This window comes from Episyrphus balteatus, chromosome 1 (assembly GCF_945859705.1).
Source record: "Episyrphus balteatus chromosome 1, idEpiBalt1.1, whole genome shotgun sequence".
In the NCBI taxonomy this organism is placed as follows: domain Eukaryota; kingdom Metazoa; phylum Arthropoda; class Insecta; order Diptera; family Syrphidae; genus Episyrphus; species Episyrphus balteatus.
The window spans coordinates 126,059,565-126,077,625 of NC_079134.1; the positions used below are offsets into that span (position 1 = coordinate 126,059,565).

Sequence of the window (18,061 nt, forward strand, 5' to 3'; positions counted from 1 at the left end):
GGCCTATGCATTCAGCTAAAAAATTACAAATTTATTTTTTTAAGATTTTCGAAAATTTATCCAAGGGGTACCTTGTCTAAAAATTCGGAATTTTCAAAAATTTTCTCCAAATCCATCGAGTGAGACATCAAAAGAAAGGACTTTTTAGACTCTATTCATAACTGAAAACCAAAAGTTTGTAGGAATCCGGGTTGTTGAATCATTTGCAATCGAAATATGTATATATTTTGTTTCATTCGGAAGCAGATATTTTCGGATCCAAGACCCAAAACAAGTTTTGGTTTGCAGATATGAGTTCACAGTTAACAGGCCTATGCATTCAGCTAAAAAAATTACAAATTTATTTTTTTCAGATTTTCGAAAATTATCCAACTGGTACCCCTTGTCTAAAAATTCGGAATTTTCAAAAATTTTCTCCAAATCCATCGAGTGAGACATCAAAAGAAAGGACTTTTTAGACTCTATTCATAACTGAAAACCAAAAGTTTGTAGGAGTTCGGGTTGTTGAATCATTTGCAATCGAAATATATATTTTTTTCATTCGGAAGCAAATATTTTCGGATCAAAGACACGAAACAAGTTTTGGTTTGCAGATATGAGTTTACAGTTAACAGGCCTATGCATTTAGCTAAAAAAATTACAAATTTATTTTTTTAAGATTTTCGAAAATTATCCAAGGGGTACCCCTTGTCTTGCAGATATGAGATAACAGTGAACAGGCCTATGCATTCAGCTAAAAAAATTACAAATTTATTTTTTTAAGATTTTCGAAAATTATCCAAGGGGAACCCCTTGTCTAAAAATTCGGAATTTTCAAAAATTTTCTCCAAATCCATCGAATGGGAAATCAAAAGAAAGGACTTTTTAGACTCTATTCATAACTGAAAACCAAAAGTTTGTAGGAATCCGGGTTGTTGAATCATTTGCAATCGAAATATGTATACATTTTTTTTTATTCGGAAGCAGATATTTTCGGATCAAAGACCCAAAACAAGTTTTGGTTTGCAGATATGAGTTCACAGTTAACAGGCCTATGCATTCAGCTAAAAAAATTACAAATTTATTTTTTTCAGATTTTCGAAAATTATCCAAGGGGTACCCCTTGTCTAAAAATTTGGAATTTTCAAAAATTTTCTCCAAATCCATCGAATGAGACATCAAAAGAAAGTACTCTTTAGACTCTATTCATAACTGAAAACCAAAAGTTTGTAGGAGTTCGGGTTGTTGAATCATTTGCAATCGAAATATGTATATATTTTTTTTCATTCGGAAGCAGATATTTTCGGATCAAAGACCCAAAACAAGTTTTGGTTTGCATTTAGCTAAAAAAAATTACAAATTTATTTTTTTAAGATTTTCGAAAATTATCCAAGGGGTACCCCTTGTCTTAAAATTCGGAATTTTCAAAAATTTTCCCCAAATTCATCGAATGAGACGTCAAAAGAAAGGACTCTTTAGACTCTATTCATAACTGAAAACCAATAGTTTGTAGGAATTCGGGTTGTTGAATTATTTGCAATCGAAATATATATTTTTTTTCATTCGGAAGCAGATATTTTCGGATCAAAGACCCGAAACAAGTTTTGGTTTGCAGGTATGAGTTCACAGTGAACAGGCCTATTCATTCGGCTAAAAAAATTACAAAATTTTTTTTTTATGATTTTCAAAAATTGTCCAAGGACCAAGGGGTACTGTGGCGTATGTGCACAATTTTCTTATATTAGGTAAATGAAAAAGGTTTGAAATCCTTTCATGGTTTTTATAATATTGTTCAGATATTCTATTTAATTAGAAGGATAATAATCCTAAAATCTGAAAGTCGTTTATATTATTTATAATTTATGCACTACTATTTCTGATGAATACCTACTTTTTTCGAAATTCATTTCCAAAATGAAAAACTGAAAACCTCAACTAAAAACTAGGAAACTCACTATAAAAAAATAAACAATTAGTGGCTCTCTGGCGCCTTCCTCTCATAAAACCAAAATTATAAACTTAGGAAAATAATTTAAATAAAAACATCCTTTTTGAGCTTTAGCTTTTTACAAAATATATTTTCTTATGATATTACCAACAATATAATTGAAATATTTTGATTTGGAGTTCATTATTTTATATTATCGTTAAGCTTAAAACTATAACATTGTAAGAATCTTAAAAATACTTTATTAAAATCTAAAATTAATCTAACTAGCTCCAATAATAATTTGCACATTTCCTCCTGTATAAAAATTATAATATGTACATTTTTAGTGTTTACCTAACAATAAACCACCAATATTTAAAATCCTTAACTTAATGTCTATCTATACAAAGTATTTTGGTTATTTAAAAAAAAAAATAAGTCAAGCAAAGCTTTTAAATTCTATTATGTCCTTCTCATTCAATCAATAAATCAATTTGGTTTTTCATCGTTTTTCTTGAAAAGAACATTCAGTAATTTTCAAATGTTATGCTTTTGACGTCCTAGTGATGAAGTCTGCAAGGGAGTGCAATTCTCGATGAGAATTGCCTCCTGCGATTTTTCTGTGAAATGGGCTCGTTTGAGAGATCGTTTTTTATCGGCATCACTATTTGGATTTAGCTCGACAGTTTGAAGACTCTGGGCTCGTTGTAGGGAAAGTCTTAGTGGTTTCTTTGGAGGTGTTGGGCGGATTCGGATGTCAGATGAACTATCTGTTTTGTGGGATTTTTTCATTTCATTTTCATTACTATCGAAATCCAAGCTTTTAACACTTCTTGAATCGTTGGAATGCTTGCGTGCGCTTTCTGATTTATGCATTTCCCTTCGTCTTTCGTGGCTGAAATACAAAAAAGAAACAAAAATTAGTTTGGAACTTTGGAAAATTCATGGAAAAACGATGCACATACCCACTATAATGATTTAAGTGCTCCACACTTCTGGCATGTAAATTGCTTCTATGCTGTTCACTTAATCGACTCGGTCGCTGCAGAGATCTATCTCCTCCATAGCGATCCTTGCGTTCCTTCTCCTTCTTTTGCATAGAATAAGCATGCGAATCACTGTTTATTGATATTTTCGATGCAGATAGTGATTTCGTGGGCAAATAACCACCAACACTACTGCGTTCTCTCTCATGTTTCGACTCTTTGATCATTGTCTTGGTAACATGAGTCAAACCATTTTGCGGTGTTCCTATAATTTCGATGGGCTTGCCACCAACTAACGTGGTAATGTAATTGCCTCTTTGGAATACTAACGGTTTTTCAGGAGGCGTTGATGGCGGTGATGATATGCTAATACTGGTGACATGTCCCGAAGTTGTACCATTCGTGGACTGCTCTTTTGTATGTTGTAATTCTTTGACCTGTTCTTCTAGATATGAGATTCTATGCTGAAGACGTAAATTATCTTCTTTTTGCTGATCGAGTTGTTTTTGTGGAATGGTAGTAGCCTTCTTGCGTAATACTACCAATTGGCATTCACCAGAAATTCCAATTAGCTTTTGCAACTCTTCCTTTGATCTGCAGGTGACGAGTTTTCCATTAACTTCCAGAAGTCGGTCACCTTTATAGAGGCCCTCACCTTCGAGTGCCCAATCAACATAGAGACCTGGTGCTTCAGGTTTGACTTGGGCATCCCAACGACCAACTGTCGCTTGAACAGCATGCAGACAAAGATTAATTCCAGACGTAACAAGGCTATTAAAAGAATTGGGTTTTAAATCATGAATGAGATTGGCTAAAACGAATTAACTTACCTATACAACGAGTTCAACTCTGGTTTTGATTTGTCTAGTCGCGTTTGTAAGGCCCTTGCTTCTTCAACAATCGACAGTAGTTGAAGCTCCTCCCGACCCAAAGCATACTCAAGCTCAGCTTGTCTTATTCGTATATCAATGTTACTGAAAAAAAGCATATTTTTGAAAATTTTTCTTAGGAAATGTGGTAGACTCAAAATCCTACTCTGTAATATCTAATTTGTCAAGTGCTGTCTTCAGATTTCGAATAGCTATTCTTTTGTTTTCTGCATCAGCTTTTAGGCGTAATAGCTTTTGTTCTGCTGCTGGTTTTTCTGAGTCTTCTAGTGGTGGTCCTGATGGACGCGGTAGTTTTCCCAAACATAATTGAATTCTCAAGTTTTGTATTACAGCTTCGCGATCTTGCAAAGCAGAGCGCAGCTCTTTCGCTTCAGTTCGAGCAGATCGCGATGATAGGGCGCCACCTAGTGATGATCCTTTTCTTCTTCGGTTATTCAATTGGTTCGATGAACTTAATGAGATCTCAAGGTTGGACATCTAAAATTAAATATTGGCAAATTAAGTGATATGACCTACGTAAGTTTAAATAATTGAGAAAATATTTTAGCACTCGATCAATAACCCAACAAAAGCAAGATCGATTCCCAAAAAATTATTGTTTTCGAATTAGTATTTTTTCATTTTTTTTTAAATTATTATTTTGGTAAATTACCTTTGCCTCCAAACTGTCTTTGTCCTGCGCTGCATGCTTGGAATAGTTATTGTAGTTTTTTTGTGATAGTATTGTCTGCAATGAAATAATGAAGGAAAAACATATTAATCTTCGGTTAATATTGTATATTTAGCACGTTTTTAAAAACTTGAAATAAAGATATACATTTTTTTTTAAAGAATGTATTGAGAGTTTGTCAAATCTAATAAAAATTCTTTCTTCATAGGACAAAGGCACTTGTTAAATGAATTTAATCTCCAAAAAAATTCGAAACTTCTATCTTTTGCGATTATGAGTTTTAAATAATACAAAATCGTGAATTTGGTTTTTGAAAACAAATAAAAACATTTGAATTTGGTTATCGTTTTGGAGAAAATTAAAATTTTTCAAATGATTGGTACCGTTATTTCCAAAAACCCCTATGAAGAGTTTGCAAAAACCGCTACAAACTATTTTTCAATTGGATCCACCTACTCGTTTTGGTTGTAGACTGACAGACATTCTGACAAACGGACAAAAAGTTTGGAACTATTTTTTTTTTTCAAGCTTAGTGATGTTTTTAGTAAATTGATCTCCCGCCTAAAAGGAAAGGAATAGACCTCCTTTCCATACGATTTTTTTCTTGTCTCAATCCTACCAACATATTTGGTACATTTCTCGTGAATCAACCTGTATAATACTTATATCGCAGGTAAAAAATTAATGAAGATCGTAGGTAAGGTAAATCATTTTTTAGTAATTATAAATCAACACCTAAAACCAAAAATTAAAAAAAAATATCCTTTAAAAAAATTTATGTTTCAAAAGAAATTAATTAATTTATTTTTTTTAATTTACAAATTTATTTGTTGAAAATTTTAAATTCTTTAATATTAAAACTATATATGTACATAAATCTTCTTGTTTAAGAAAAACCAGAAAAAGTTTCCACTATGTCGAATTCCTTAAAAAAAAAAAAGTTTAAAAGCGTTTTTTGTTCAATAAATCATAATCGGCACATTACATGTGATTATGACAAGTAAGTCGCTTTTAAACCAATTTTTTAAAAAATTTTTTCGAATTGAGAGAAATTTTACATAGCAATTTGTGATGGTTTTTTGCGGGAATCGTAGAAAATTTCCGATACGAGTGGAATTCGTGATAAGGACGATTTATAAAAAGTTTTCAAACACATTTTGGTTTCAAAAATTACGAAATAAAGATAAATAATGTTTTAATTTTTTATTGTTCTTTTTTTAATATTCATGTCTTTTTACTTCATTAACAAAATTTTATTTCTATTACATAATTCACATTTAGCATCATTTTGATTCAGTATCCAAAATAAATCAACCTTTACACAATTAATTTTAACAACAAACATTTTAGAAAAATATATTTTTTAGCAACATTGATAGATTCTAACGCTTAATATGAAATACATTGAATAAGCTGCCAAAGGGTTTACTTTGGAATGTCATAAACACCACATTCACGATTTGCTGGAACAGCTTTGTCTGAAATAAAAAAAAAAAGTAAATTTAAGAATACAGCCATACACATTGCATTACAAACAAAATATCATACCTATTTGTTTTGGTTTTGGTAAATTTAAATTGTTCATTATTACAACAAATTCTTCAAGACTTTTTGTTAAACGTGGATTCCAGTTCTTTTCTTCATATACTGTGCTCTCTAGTTGACCTCTGAAAGAAAAATGTAGTAAGAAATCAAAAAATACCGAAACAATATTATTTACTTACTTATAATCATGAGCTGGGTATATTCGAAAGTTTTCAGGTAAAGAAAGAATTTTCGAATGAACATTTTCATATAACTTCGTTGGATCGCCTTCTTGAAAATCGGTTCGACCACATCCACGAATAAGAACGGCATCTCCAGTAAAGATTGTACCTTGTTCGTGAATGATAAATGACATACAGCCATTTGTGTGACCTGGGGTTGCAATTGTCTCTATTTCATGTCTTCCGAAATTAACTTTTTCGCCATCTTCAAGTAGTCTATCAGCCTTTGCACCACTACTAGCTGAAATAACACTCTTAACATTGGGAAGAAGTTGTTTAAGCCAACCACTGCCAGTAATGTGGTCAGCATGCATGTGAGTGTTCACTGAAAGATTTTTGATTTTGTTAATACAGTATTTTGAAAAAGTATAACCCATGCCTTTTTTTTTAATTTAATTTAAATAAATCAAGAAACAAAAATGTTTGCAAATAAACACAAGAGAAACTACCTGTTCGTAAAATATAATTGAAATTCAACAAAACATTGTGATTTAAAGTTTAAACGTGGTCTGGTGTAGAATTGCCTATAATTTTGTAGGTCCTGAATAAATTTCAAAAGTAATTCATATAAAATTAGTAGATTTAAAACCATTGAATAATTTTAAATAGAAGTGAAACAGCAGATTGCTAGAGCCGGCTATTTATCGTCAAAGAGGCTCCTTGAACATTTCACTCGCTGCCGATTTATCACAATTTGGCTCTTTTAATTTTGAATTTGGCGACTGTAGCCTCCTTTAAAATCAAAGCATATTACAACAAAAATCGACCGGCGATGTGAACAGAGACAACTAATTTGCTTACATTTTTCATTTTTATGTATAACTAATTTTATATTTAATTTACCGCCCGTCAATGAGCATGGAAACCAAAATGCATTAACAAAATGAAAAACAAATAATTATTATGTCTGATAAGCAAAAGTTATCGGAAAATTAAAAAAAAAATTAAAAACACATACATTTTTGACATTTTTGGCTTTTATTAAATCCAAGATTTTTTCAAATTAGCCTCAAATAGTCTCACCCCCAGATCAGAACTTTATTTTATCTGCGTGTCCAAAAAATACCATGAAAGTCACAAAATAAAGTGTTTTCTTTTTTTTTTTTTTGTGGTCAATAAAGGAGTACATATTTCCTTAAATTTTCATAAGAAATAAGTTGCTTCCGAATTAAAGTTTGGAAGAAATTGGCTTTGAGAAAAATTATAAAAAAAAGTTCGAATTCTATTTGTAAATTTTATGAAAATATTTTAGAAAAGCGATACTTTAACGGCCAATTTCTTCACATAAGTCCTAAATTAGCTTAGTACCCGATCTAGCTAGACTAGGTACTAGCTCTGGTACTCGGTCCTAACGAAAAGTTAGTACCTGAGTATTTCTTCACATTTATAGGACCTGATCTAATTTCACAACGAGGTCCTAGGAATTAATACGTATAAAACTGGTCTAACCGTCATTTTGAGAATTTATTGAAGTTTGAAATATTTTATTTTTACATTTGATCAAATTTAACAAATAAAAAATTTAATAAAAAACGAAAACAAGAAGCAAATAATTAAAATAAATATTGAAAAAATGTTATGAAGATTAAAAAGCTATGTATGAATTTTTATGTATGAATTTTTATTGCTACAAGCAATAAAAATTCATACATTTTATGAAGAAAAATAAGTCAAGAATGAAGACAAGAATAAGAATGCCGAATTAATCAGCCAGAAATGGCGAGGAATTATTCAATAATATGAACGCAGCCACGAAAGCCTGCCAAAGAGGCAGAAGGGCCACCATAAACCATAATAAACGAATAAAAAATATTTTTTATAGATTTATGTTCATTGTGCTAATAAAAGAAAAGGTTTTAAAAACGCAGTATTTAGTGATTTGGTATTATTATGTATGTTTTTATTCCATAATTGACCTCCATCGGAGTTAAAATTTCCGATTTTATAGTACGAAAATTCCCACAGATATTTTAATTTGTGATACGATCCTCAAAATTAGCCGAGCCCGAGGTGAAGTCTATTCATTGGTTGTACAGCCTCGATGTCAAAAGCAAGTATCTTGCAATTCGCCTTACTGCAAGCCTTGTACATATCATAAGCACAATTTAAAAATACACCCGAAATCTTCTGTGGGCTTTGTCCGAAAGTATAATTCTCGTGTTTTTTGATAAATTAAAAAAAACTTTCAAAATCAAAATGGGGGAGAGGGGGGGGGGGTCAATGGTGTGGTGGATGTAGTGTTTCACTGCTAACCTGGGAGGTGTGGTTTCGAGCCCCACCTCAGGCAGCATTGTTTTATTATTGGACGCCACCCGTGGGATTATATGAGATAATAATCATCGTATTCTAAATTTATTGACCAACAGAAATTCTTTCCTATCTTTCTATTCCTTCTAACTAGTGCCGTGCAATATGCATTCAAAAGACCTAAGGTCTTACAGGCATATAGAATAATATTAATTATTATCACTAAAAACGCACTTATCAATCGATACAACACCCAAGTAATTAAAAAAATCTGTAATATGGACAACAGGTCATTTAAATCTTCAAATGGAATTAAAATTCACAAAGTCCACTAAATTTAAACAAAAAATAATGAAAATTATTCCTTTTTTACGTTTTTTCTTCTTTATTAAACTGCAATATCACATGAAAATATGAAATTCATTTATTTGATTCAAGTACTAAACGCTAGACTACCGATTTTGAAATCCTAACTTCTACCGAGTCCTAACTAAATACTCGGTACCAATTTGACAGTACTAGGGCTTAGTGCTTTTGTGAAGAAATCACTTATTACTGATTTAAGTACTAACAATTGGTATAATAACCAGGTCCTAGCTGATTTTGAGGAGCTAGCTAGTACCGGGTCCTAACTAGTACTCGGTCCTATATTGACAGTTCTAAGGCTTAGTACCTGAGTCAAGAAATGAGTTGGTACCGATTTGAGTACTAACTTTAGGACTAGGACCGGTACTAGCGCTAGGACTCTGTGAAGAAATCGGCCGTAAAAGTCTACACAGGTTTTTATGAGATCAAAAGTTGAAACGAATTCATTAAAAATTCAAGAGTTTTTTGAGAACGTTACAAAAGTTTAGCTGTATAAAAAGTATAATGAATATTTTTTTAGAAAAAACAGTTTTTATCTATTTCTGGTTAGTGGTTAACCATTTTTGGATATTACTGGTTCAAATAAAAATCAAGAAGTGCATTGCGCCACGAAATTAATCAACGAATTTATCTTGGATTATCTTAAGTTAACCGTCGAAAAAGCTGATCTCGACTATTTGAACACAAAAATTTTGTGTCTAAAAAGCAATTTTGTCATCATTTTTATTAGTTCAAAGATTTATAAACCCTATATTGATGTATATGGGTTTTTGGGCTTTACATATCGATTTGGTCAACACTCAAGAGACATTTAAAAAACCCTAGAAGCAAGCAAACCAAATATTTGCCAACTTTAGGAAGAGTATTGCATCAGAATGACATCCAGGTAAAGGCCACCTAAAAAAGAAGTCACTGGAAGACAAAAAAAAAAAGCCGCAGAAGATCTAGTCTGTGTCTCTGTGATATAGACTCTTGGTCCAAGGTCTAATGAGCTAATGACCTCTTTTACGAATAGGAAAACAAAATTGTACAAATACCAGTTTCTTTTATAATTATTTCTATAAGTACCAATATGAGCTGCGATTAAAATCGATATCAGTGATCTGAATAGAGGTCAAAGTCTTTATTGACAATTTTTTAAGTCATATTGTAAGTGATAAGAGAATGTAGTCATAAGTAGTCTCTCATTGATGAATTGCTGTATACTTTTTGTTTCACGATACTAAAGCTAAATATCTCATAATATCTACATAATGAATTTATTTCAATTTTCAAATTCATCATAAAAAATATAAGTACAAAACATTTCCTGCTTATCTCTTGTGAAATTCATCAAATGGAAAGTAGGTAAGTATATTAAAATGCACATAGGCACATAAAAAGAAAGATAATCACATCATCAAAAGATTTTATTAACTTACTTGCATATTTCAGCGTGAAACCCAATTCATTAATAAGTTGTGCATCCCGTTTTGCATGCTCTAATACTGGATCAATTATCACAGCTTCGTGAGTGTTTAAATCGGCTAGCAAATATGTATAAGTACTGCTAACCGAGTCGAATAACTAAATATAAATTAATTGAAAAATAGAATATATAAAAATGAACATGACAATATTTTTTTCTAAATGGCGGGAGATTCAAATATATGTATACTCCAAACTATCTAGTATCTAACTTACCTGGCGGAAGAAGAAATCCGAAGAAAATGGGATTCGCAGGGGTATGGCCATGGCTCCCTCTTTGCAATGATGCAACCGACAAAAGTTTATTTGATTTGCTGCCGCAACAGATGCGTGTTTCATGAAATTAGTGTCGCTCGATCGTGAGAGACTTCCAAACGCTCTCAGTGCTGAATGTAAACTAACCACTTGTCGCATCAGTCTCATTTTGTATTGATATTTATATAAAAAACCTGTTCTCATGTAAGCCAATGGTTTTGTTGTGTTATTCGTTTGGATTTGAATTCAGAATTCAGACAGAAACCTAAAAAAAAATGTAGGTTTGTCTTTCTGTCGTGCTTCTCTGCGAATGACTGAGTTAAGATAAACATTTTCTATTGAATTTTGTCATGGATTTATTAAATAAATAAAATAATTCATTTGTATTGTTGTTATTGTAGGTACTTACTTGTTTGTCGTAGATTTCAAATATTGATAAGAAACAATAATCTATTTCCGAATGAAGATAACACGATTACACATTCGATTTTAATTAAGAAATATGCAATCAACTAAAGGTACTTTAGTATATTTTGGGATATTGCAATTTTTTTGTCAGGTTGCTAAAGGAAAGATAATTAATTACGTTTTTTGTGCAGTGATTGCTTAAACTTAAAAAATTTGTTGTTGTTTTCTTTTTTCTAGAAAAACATAAAACATGAGACAAACGCAAATAAAAACGAAAATCGAAAATCATAACAAAAGACAAAACAAACATACGTCAGCTGGTTTTATGACATTTCTAAAGCTTTTGCAGTGAGCTTTTTGGGAAACAAAAAAACTTAACGAAATTAAAAGCACGTAATAATAAAAACCGAAATGATTTTGTGTAGGGGATAATAGAGAGAAGTACGGTAAAGACACGTTTTCGGGGAAGATTTTAAAAATATGAATTTTTTTAAAACAAATTTGCAAATGAAAATACATAAAAACGTTAGTAGAGTCAGTTGGGGTAAGTGCGCGCAATTTTTACTTTAAGGCGAAATTATGAAGGTTCTGTATACTCCAGTCAAAGCGTCGGAAAAAAGGGCCTCACCTTGCGCAGAGAGGCACTGTTAGTTTTTATTTCATGGATCGATAGGGGTATATTTAAAAGGCTTAAACCCAATTTCTCAACACCTGATCATTCTTTTTAGCGGAGTTATTCACAAAAATGCATTTTTTGGGATATTTTACTTCTAAGCTAATATCTTTGCTCCAGATTGTCGTAGACCAAAAAATAAACATACATTCTCTTCCTTATAATATTTTATAACGTTGTATGTAATTTCATTGTATTTGAGGGAGTAAATACAAAATGGCAGCCATTTAAAGTCAAATTCTTGTTGTTAAAAAACACATTTTTGTCATTATTTCGAAAAAAGCTTATATCATGATTGACATTTTTCTAATTTATTTTGTAGCCCTATTCATGTCCTGCATTTTACAGAAAAAATCAGCTCTTTATCACCAAAGATGGCCGAGCAATTGATAAAAGAACGCATGCAAAACCGGTGCAAAAACACCCAAAAATATCGTTTTTTGGGAATAGCTCGGCTTCAGAGTGTCCTACGACAAAAAATAAAGCTATTAATTGTTCGTTACAACATTTTCTATCGATTTGGTGCACATTATTTTTGTTGAAACAAATAAAAAATAAGTAATATTAAGTCAAAGACGTTTTTTTGTTTAGCAAACTCTTGCCTTATTATTTTGTAAACGGTGCAAGTATTGGCTAAAAAAATTAATTACTGTTGTTAATTACTGTTGACAAAAATGTGTTTTTTAACAACAAGAATTTGACTTTAAATGGCTGCCATTTTGTATTTACTCACTCAAATACAATGAAATTACATACAACGATAGAAAATATTATAAGGAAGAGAATGTATGTTTATTTTTTGGTCTACGACAATCTGGAGCAAAGATATTAGCTTAGAAGTAAAATATCCCAAAAAATGCATTTTTGCGAATAACTCCGCTAATAAGAATGATCAGGTGGTGAGAAATTGGGTTTAAGCCTTTTAAATATACCCCTATCGCTATCGATCCATGAAATAAAAACTGACAGTGCTTCTCTGCGCAAGGTCAAATGACGCTTTGACTGGAGTAGTAAAGCTATGATTACACGGTCAACGAAATTGGTCAACGCGTTGACTCTCTGACGTAAAAATGACGTCACAATCTGTCCCAAGAGTGTCACGTTGTGTGATCGTCAACGAAAACTGTTGTCATTGCGTTGACGGGTACGATGACACTCGCGTTGACACACATTTTTGGGTGAACGCATTGACTATTTTTGATGACCGTGTAATCTCTTTGTCAATGAGATTGGGACGCGTTGACAGGGTATTAGGACTGAGTGTCATCGCAATGACCCTGTCCCATCGTTGACGCGGCAGAATTTAATACCGTGTCATCGTTTTAGAATGACATTGTTTTTTGTATAGAAATGTGATGAAAGTTGGATTGGGAAAATTTTTTGTAGGACGATTATTGGAATGGTGTACCGTTTTGGAGGGAGGGGGGTTCTCATTTCACCTTTTTGTTAAAAAAAAAAAAAAAACTTTTTGGTATGGCCATGGCATCCATGTTGGATGCAAAATTTTTTTTTTTTTACAAAAAACCAAAAACCATTTGTATATTCTAAGCTACATTTTAAGACCATAACCATTAACATTGGGTGCGGCGTTCCTATGATATAAGTGTCTGAAGGTGGCCATGTTGATTTTTTTTCGATTTTTTTAAAATCAAATGTCGAAACATTTTTTTTTTTTTCTAACTTTTCGACACAAATTTAGAAATTTTAAATTTGTATTCGTTCAACAATCTTACCAGAATTCATTTAAGACTTTTATCTTAAAAGTGCATTGCGTATATCTCGAAATATTTACATTTCAATGCAACAATGTAAAACATATTTCCCTTTAATTTTTCTATGAGAGCTTTTTTCAAATCTCATTTTCTCTGCTTTTTTTTTACAAATGTTTTTGGAAAATTTAAATTTTTTTGCTTTGTGTCAAACAGTGTGATCAACAAAGTTTTGCGAGTCAACGCGTTGACACTGCTAGGTAAACGTCACGTTGACACACCTGCGCGTCAACGTAATTTAGGACAACATCGACGCAATAGTGTCAATCGTGTGATAGTCAATGTTTTATGCATTCACACTGTGAACGTTGACGGTGAGATGACAGATAGAATATGCTTAAGAAATCATAGCTTAAGAAATATCAGCATAATGTTTTTTTTTTGATTTGATAAACCTATACTTTGGGAACAAGAAAACACAGAAAAAAAGTTTTTTAGTTTAAATATTTCATATAATTAAAAACAAAAACCAAATGAAGTCGAAGTGCGCACTCTTGCCCCAAAGTTAGGATAAGATCGCTCAAAATCTTGGGTAAGAGCGCGCACATAATTTTAATAGGAATCTTGACAGTTTACGGCAACTAAATGTTTAAAAACTTAATGTTTTACTTAGTTAAACAAAACTTTATTTCAAAACTTTCAAGTTTTCACTAAAATTAATGAAAATGTAAATGTTAAAAACAAATTAAGTTCAAATACAAAAACTTAAACTTTATTTATAAAACAAAACAAACAAAAAAATATTTCGAATTAAATTAGAAGGTTACGGCCTTTCTTTTTTGGAATTCATGAATAAAAGCCTTCGTTTTTCAAAATTCAAGTTTCAAATGTTTCTGTCCTGTTGAAAAAAGAAAAATTTAATATGGTGAGAAGTGCGCGTTCTTACCCACAAATGGACTGCGCGATTTTACCCACAAAGGTACTTTTTTTTTTCTTTTTACCAAATTTATAATAAAATACAACAAATTTTTGACTTTAATAAAATATAAATATGCACAATTCCAAAATATGTACCACTCTCGGTATATAATGCTCCCACGCCGACACTACACACTTTTCCCGCTGAACTTTTTGTTTTTTGGTTTGAGCCGGGTTTTTTCAACCCGCTTTTAAAATAAAATGGAGCTGAGCACACAATCGCGAAGGTCATCACTTATTGACGTCTTACTAAGCGCTGATTTCCTCATTTTTCGTTTTAGTTTTTTTTGGACACAACTCGAGAAATAAGCACTGCGCGCTCTTACCCACTGAGCGATCTTACCCCAAATGACTCTACTGTCAAATTAGACGATAAAAAGGGTAAACATCGGAATGAACTATGGCAGGGATGGCGAACCTTTTGAGAGCCTCGTGCCATTTAAAAAAAAAATATTTATTTGAGGTGCCTTCGGCGGCGTGCCATACTGTTTTGATCTAGGTTTTTTTGTGACCACTAGAAGCAAAAATAATTAATTTTAAACTACGCAGCGTTTTTTTTTTTGTAAACACACCTATTAATTTAAATTTGAAAATAACAGATTATTATTATTGTAGTTCGTTTTAATAAAAAAAATGGCCACTTTTTGCAAAATTATATATATATATAAAAAAAAACTACAAACATTGTTTTTGGAACCAAAAAATAAACTTTCTGTTTCAAATTTTACGTTCGGAAAAACTGAGTTTGAAAAAAAATGAATTTGAAATTTTTCACTTTTCAATTTTTAGATGTACCTCAACAAAATGAAAAAAAAAAAACAAAAAAAAAGTGAAAGAAATATGTATTGTATTGTGTGACTTCTGTTGTTGTGAACCCGATGCCAAGTAGTTTATATTAGGGCAACGTTTCGTCACTTTAAGAAAAATGCAGGCTGAACTGAAAGAAAAAGTTGTAATCATCTGACAATCTGCTTCTAAGCGAATTTTGAATGTTATTCATTTGGACAAATTATGACTCACAGGCGTAAGTAGGTGAAAATATTGTCAAGATTTCCAACTTTTCCAATTTCATGTTTCCATTAATTTGGAATTGTTCGTCGTATTGCCCTCCACCCTCTCTAGTTCGATGGATTTCAGCTCTTTCATTGTTTCCACTAATTTTTGAGTCGATATCGGACAAGATTGAAATTCGTTCAGCTACATTACAATTTCTTCAACTTCCAACCAATAAAATTTAGACATGTTAAGTTTATCAAAGGATGTCGTATCCGGGTCTATAGTAGACATAGCATTTAAGATAATTCTTTAATTTGTGAAAACCTAATTACCTACCCATAAAAAACTGTTCAGTTAATTTTACCTACTTCGTCTGGTTTTTTATGTAAATTCAATACGATTTTCAGAACATGAGTATCTTCTTCTGAAAAGAAGAGATTTTTTCAGTTTTACAAAATCTCAAGAAAAATTTTACTGGAAAAATCGTTGAATGTAGCTCAAATGGCAATTGGATTACTTAATTGGTGGAGTGCCGAAAATATTTTATGGCGTGCCATTGGTTCGCCATCCCTAAACTATGGTATAAAAAGAGAAGGTAGGTCTAGGTATGATCATTAGAAAAAAGTCTGTATCGAGAACTGTCAGATGAAAGAAAAAAAGATGGCTTCCTAATTTTTTGACAGCTGCCCTATTGAAATTGTTGTTGTAAAAATGTTGTTCTTGGAAATTGTTGTTGCTTTTGATTTTGCCAAATTAATCGTCAAAAACTCATTACTCCATTTTGTAAAATGGTGACTCTAATGATCATACCTTGTCTTTTTATACCATGGGAATAAACGCTTATTAATCTTGAACTGTCCAGTCGGAATAAACGTTTGAGATGGAAAAAAATTAATCTTGACCGTTGGGGGAGGTTAAAATCAGTTTTTCGTGAAAAACGAGTTTAAACCATAGCCGTCCTATTGGATTAAAGGAAAAACAAGAATGAGAAATCTAGCTGCGATGTTAGTTTTTGTGAAGTCACTTTTTGCATTGTTTAAAGAAAAACTTATTAAATTTAAAATTATTAAATTTAAATTTATTATGAGGTTCTTGTCTACATTCAACAAGATTTTCAAAAAGGTATAAACCATTTTTCTGGGACAAGGGGTTTAGTTAGGGCATGCATGCTTTTTTGGGTTTAGAAACAAAATTGATGGAGTACCCTAATGACATTTGGTCAATTAAGTGACACGGTAGTGCCCAGCCCAATTCTCTAGCACTTTTAAGTCTACACTCTTATTAACCCAACTCAGGCCATTTTAGCCTTTAAGTGGAAGGTTGTATTTATTTTGGTAATGATTTCGACAATTTTTACGTTTAATTTAAAAGATTTATTGATATTAGAATTACCCAACTTAGTTTTCTTCGAAAGCAAACAAAAAAATAGTATAAACTCCTGATATGTATGTATTACACACATACGCTCACATTAGAAATGAGAATTTCAACTTATGACGTATATTCACAAGTCTTAGCAAACAATAGTGTGCAATCATCTTTAACAGCAAAAGTTTAAAATTTATGTTGAAAGTTAATTGCAAGGCAATATTTTATAAAAAAAAAAAAATTATAAATTTAATTAAATAAACTTTCAAATAACATTTTTATATATATTGTTTGCAAAAGTATTCTTTAATCTCCATATATCACGCAAAAATAGAATTTAAATTAAATAAATTAATTCTTTTTAAATCAGTTTTTTTTTTCTTTATTGTTCATCTTAAAATATGTACTATTACCTCTAACGCGTCACTGAACCAAGAAGTCTTTATGTTTCTTAGAAATGAAATGAATTTACTTAGATTCACTTTTCATTAATATGATTTATCTTACCTTTAAAATACTTTCATGTTTAAATTTAAATATAATTTTTTATTCATAAGCTTATTCACCCGCAACTTTTTTTTTCTTTTTGTTCAAAACTTAACAGACTAAAAAACACTTTTTTCGCATTAAAAGAAAAAAAAAATATGAGAACTATAACTCTGATTACTTTCACTATTCAAAGGCAATTAAAAATAATAAAAAAAAAATTTCCTAGTTTTGGAGATGATTGAATGAACATTCGACACACATGTCTGCACATTAAACAGACAAAACAAAAATCTTTGATACACTTTTTTCCTGAAAGTTCGCTATGGGTTTTTTATTAAAATTTACAATTATTGGAGTACTGGGGGAGTACAACATTAACCCATCAATTGTCTTTACTGTGGCAAAAATAATAATATGTACCTACAAACTTCATTTAGGTTTTGATTAAGTAGTTTAATTTAATCAGGGGTTCCCAACCTTTTTTCGTTTTGGTTTTTATAACAAAATTAAATTAAATTATAAACTCTCCGATATGATGGAATGAATTGAAAAGTCAATTTAGGAGTTCAAATATTCGAATACAAATAATTATTATTAAAATTTGTGCACCCTTCAACTAACATTATAAAATATTGGGATATTTAAAAGTCAAGTTCCAATGTAATTCACACATGTTCATAGATTTTCAATTCACTCTTATTGTAATACAATAAGACGATTTAAGAAAAGGTAGATGTTCATTTTATACTCGATTGTCACTAATTCTTTCAAAGAGCAGTGGCGCTTAAGGCAATTAAGGAACTCTTTTGTTAAATTCTATTTGAGTCCTAAATCTTTGACCTTTATCTTTGGTTCAAAATCTGTCTACCTACTTTTGGGTTTTT

The 18,061-nt window shown here is 31.2% G+C and overlaps 1 protein-coding gene across 3 annotated transcripts in view; it reads right to left on the reverse strand.

Annotated features, from left to right (window-relative positions):
* Nucleotides 1-2,143: 2,143 nt before the first annotated feature.
* LOC129906840 (uncharacterized) overlaps nt 2,144-18,061 on the reverse strand; it is a 182,591-nt gene continuing 166,673 nt past the window's right edge. For 2 of the 3 annotated variants that reach the window (XM_055982787.1, XM_055982786.1), the window contains exons 3-7: nt 4,438-4,512; nt 3,931-4,262; nt 3,726-3,869; nt 2,875-3,666; nt 2,144-2,804 (exon numbers count right to left, since the gene is read on the reverse strand). In XM_055982787.1, the coding sequence (XP_055838762.1) occupies nt 2,447-2,804; nt 2,875-3,666; nt 3,726-3,869; nt 3,931-4,262; nt 4,438-4,512 (1,701 nt within the window). In that variant the 3' untranslated portion in view covers nt 2,144-2,446. Of the gene's footprint in view, nt 2,805-2,874; nt 3,667-3,725; nt 3,870-3,930; nt 4,263-4,437; nt 4,513-10,965; nt 11,335-18,061 lie in introns of those variants that run through there. The other variant, XM_055982788.1, reaches the window with a different exon arrangement.